At 31.8% G+C, this 4,342-nt stretch overlaps 1 protein-coding gene across 1 annotated transcript in view; it reads left to right on the top strand.

Moving 5' to 3' along the window:
• Positions 1-4,342, top strand: part of LOC111699270 (uncharacterized) — a gene marked incomplete at its 3' end in the record, with an annotated part of 12,632 nt that overhangs the window by 1,108 nt on the left and 7,182 nt on the right. The window contains 3 exon segments of the mRNA XM_023469897.1: positions 515-707; positions 1,420-1,464; positions 2,263-2,303. Coding sequence (XP_023325665.1) covers positions 515-707; positions 1,420-1,464; positions 2,263-2,303 — 279 coding nt within the window.

Raw genomic sequence — 4,342 nt, forward strand, 5'->3', positions numbered from 1 at the left:
AGGTATAATCCCAGGTTTAGATTATTCATTTTTCAGTTAAACTATTTCGTTGAAAATATTAAATGTTTTTTTTGCCCCAGCAAAGGAGCAAAATAGAAGCAACATTTATAAAAGAAAATAATTGAAGAAATCAAAACTAATGAAGCAATTAACGATTTTTAATTAGAAAAGTTCTATTTTTTTGATTATTTCAAATCTTGTTGATAGGGGTATCAAAAGCTGCGTTTGGTTTGAACCGCTAAATGCCACGCATCCATTTGTCCGTATATTTCCATATTTCAGAAGGTTCAAGTATACAAAAACTAGTTTTAATACTCGTACAAATATATTTAAAAAACGGTTTTGCTGATAACTAAATCTACTTTTAAGGGATTTTTACAATTTTATCGTTTCTGAACTCAGTGTTTTCAGACAGGCATTTTTAAACTGTATCAAAAAAACATTAGTACTGGTGTAAGGTGGCTTTGAACATTGTTTTCAAAAAAGTGCCCAAAATTTTCACTCTTATGTTAAGGTTACTATAGTTAACTTCAACCCTAATGACTCCACTCCAAACCAGTTCTACCGTTGTCAATCAATCAATCAATCCCCAGGGTCTATCTCGTCAACCAATTGTCAGAGCCAGGGCCACGCCTACCACAGCCAGGCCTCTTTGCCCGCCTCCGATCTTCATCAGCTGTACGACGAGATTCCAGCTGAATATTTAGGTATGTACACTGTACACAGTAAACATGAGACATAGTTGCAGTTTATGAAATTAACCATAGATAAATAGATAAAGATAGCTTATGTACGCAAAATCACTAAGAATTGTACAGTCAGCGAACTCATACTTCTAGGGGTCAAAATGTACTTCAATGATAAGCGGGGTGGTTTGTTGTTTTAATGGATTTCATAATTATTAAACCACTCAAGAGTGAATATTATTTTGAGAATATCAAATTATTTCACTAAGCGATATATCATATTGACGAGAATTGAAGAAGGACATGAGAAGGACTAAACTAACTTAAATTTCTTTTTACAGAACTCATGTACACCACAAGTACTCAATGACATAAGAACAGCCAATGTTCACAACCGACCTAGTTAATCTATATAATAGGAATATCTATAAAACATCTCTGTACATTTATATCTTTCAAGATGAAAAATGTCGTCTTATGCGCAATCTATCTTTATCTATGACTTTAACCAGTAACCGTAGCATTTACAGTGGACCCATATTACTGGGTGGAATAGAACGACGACCTTTTAAGCAACCCTTTGTGAATTCTATGTAAATTGAACAATAACTGTGTTTCATGTTTATTGGACTATTAAAAATAATAATCTTAGTCCAACAGTCGAGTCTCCATATTCCAGTTTTATAGGTCTCACCGTAACAAGATTTTGCTGCAAAAATATAACATTTTTCAGAACAAAAGCCTGTTAACAGAAGAAAGGTTTCTACAGTGTTTACAGGTATGATAATAACTAGGATATTTAACATTACCAATAGTAAAAAAAATTAAAAAATTATAATATAATGATAAATAGTAAGAAATAATAAAAATAGTAATGATAATATTAATGATAATGACATAAATGACAAAAAATCAAACAGTGATCGTTAATAATACTTTGATTTCGTACAACCATTTTTGAAATTATAATTATTAAACAAAGATAAGCTGTTAGTTGACAAATATTATTTTTGAAAGCTTGGTAGAAATCAAAATAGAAAGTCGTCTTCATTGTATTGATATTACGACGACGAATGTACAATTTATTAAAAACGAAAAAACAATAATGATCCCTGAACCCAAAATATGAATAACTTTAACAAATCCGGAAAAACAATGATAATCCCCAAACATGAATAACTTTAAAATAAACGTAAAAGCAATGATAATCCAGAAATATGCATAACTTTAACATAAACGGAAAAACATGGTTAATCCCGAAATATGAATAACTTTAAAATAAACGTAAAAACAATGATAATCCCGAAATATGAATAACTTTAAAATAAACGTAAAAACAATGATAATCCCGAAATATGAATAACATTAACATAAACGGAAAAACAATGATAATCCCGAAATATGAATAACTTTCACAGAAACGGAAAACAATGATAATCCCGAAATATGAAAAACTTTAACGGAAAACAATGATAATCCCCAAATATGAAAAACTTTAACGGAAAACAATGATAATCCCGAAATATGAAAAACTTTAACGGAAAACAATGATAATCCCGATAAGGAAATGATTTAGTTCTGAAAGAAGAAGAAGAAAACTCCACATTTAACAAGGAAAGGGGGAAGCCAAGATATAATTATAAAAAAGTGAACATAATTAAGACTTTAACAGAATTGTTAACCTTTTTCAATATACTGGCAATTCTCCTATTCAAGCGAAAAATATCTTAAACTTAAAATTGTTACTGAGGTCAAGAATTATCAAACTTTGTGTGAACATTTTCCTCAAGTTTTTGTTTTATGAAGCAAAGAGACTTTTTGATTCCTATTATACATCCTGAAAAAAATATATGCACAGAATTTCTTCTGGAAACTTAGGGTTCAGGTATTCCAACCACTGTGCATCAAAGATTTTATCTTAGATTGTTCTGTATAGTGTATACTATATATCTGCCGATCCCAAGCCGATGAAAAGCTAAACACTAAAGCTCAGCAATTTGAATATTTTGATTCATTGTTTTTAGGATTGCCTAAATATTATTCATTCTTCAGACATCAATATCTAAAATGGCAATCCTAGAGTTTTTTTTGCGGGGAAAAAATTACGAAAAAATTGCAATGTAATTTGTTTTTCTTTTGTAGGTTTTTACCTCTGTCAAATCATTTAATATGCCTTGTTAAGACCTGATCAAGAACACAGGTTTGAATTCAACCTTCTTATTGTTACATTTAAAAATTTCTGGCAGTCATCAGGGTCTCATACTTAGTGGGTAACCCTGTTCATTTTTTCACAAATAGGTTTACGTCCAGTTTTTAATAAGGAGCAATGCCTAACCCAAAAAGTTTATAACATGGCAATTATTAAGTTTATAAAACTGATGGTGCATGAATTGTAAAAACGCAGGGATTCATTATCCCAGAAATTAAATGTGTTTTTTGTTAATTAGGCTCAAAACGCATTGGAAATTTGTCAAAATTTTTATCAGTTTTTTTTAAACTGAAAGCGTCCAAAAATCAGCTAAATTTAATCTACTAGGCCGCCCATCTACTATTTCAACTTTTAACCCTATTCCTTCTGGGGGGGGCAATTTGACCCCCCACCCCCAGACAAAGAAACAGACAAACAAACAAGCAAAGTATATATAGATAATGTGTTCATTATGAACATGTATTCTAGCTCTTTGAAACACCTTTCAGCGTTATATTTAGTTCTTATCCTCGAGTTTTTCAAAAATAGAAGTTTTATATTTTTAAATAAGTGAGCGCAATCTCTTTAATGAAGAATACCATGCAAACACTCAGATTTATTTACAAAACTTTTTTTTTTGTAAATTTATATTTTTTATCCTTGAAATAATATAAATATAACATCTTTATCTCTTTGTTTACTTGTCTCACTAGGATTTGATTCTTTGATTGATTGATTGACATTCCGGAATCAATTTATCACTTTCATTCAATCATTTCTTTCCAGGATTCTTGCAGTCTGACTCTTTCCTTTCTTGGATTATTCCTTTCCTGTATTCTTCCTTATCTGGATCCTTCCTTTCCTAGTTTCCTGGATCCTTTTCTTCCTAGGTCTTTCTTTTCCTAGATTCTTCCTTTTCTGGATTCTTCCTTTCTCAGATCCTTTCTTTCCTAGATTTTTTCCTTCCTATATCTTTCTTTTCTTAGATCTTTTCTTTCCTAGATTCTTCCTTTCCTGGATCCTTTCTTTCCTAGATCCTTCCTTTCCTGGATCCTTTCATTCCTAGATCTTTCTTTTCCTAGATTCTTCCTTTCCTGGATCCTTTCTTTCCTAGCTCTTTCTTGTCTTAGATCTTTTCTTTCCTAGATTCTTCCTTTTCTGGATTCTTTCCTTCTCGGATCCTTTCTTTCCTAGATCCGTTCATTCCTGGATCCTTTCCTTATTAGGTCTTTCTTTCCTTAATCCATCCTTTCCTATTTCTTTCGGGTTGAAACACTATGAACTCCAGGTATAGAAACCGCTAGGTGTATCAAAATATTCTATGACCGTCCCGCACCCCTACTATGTTGCCCCTGAAATTTTTGTATAACTCCCCCCAATACTATGTTGCCCCTGAAAATATAGTATATAAACTCACCCCTACCCTTTCTATTTTGCCCCTGATATTATATTAGACCCCCCCCCCCCC

Source organism: Eurytemora carolleeae, unplaced genomic scaffold, assembly GCF_000591075.1.
Source record: "Eurytemora carolleeae unplaced genomic scaffold, Eaff_2.0 scaffold326, whole genome shotgun sequence".
In the NCBI taxonomy this organism is placed as follows: Eukaryota; Metazoa; Arthropoda; class Copepoda; order Calanoida; family Temoridae; genus Eurytemora; species Eurytemora carolleeae.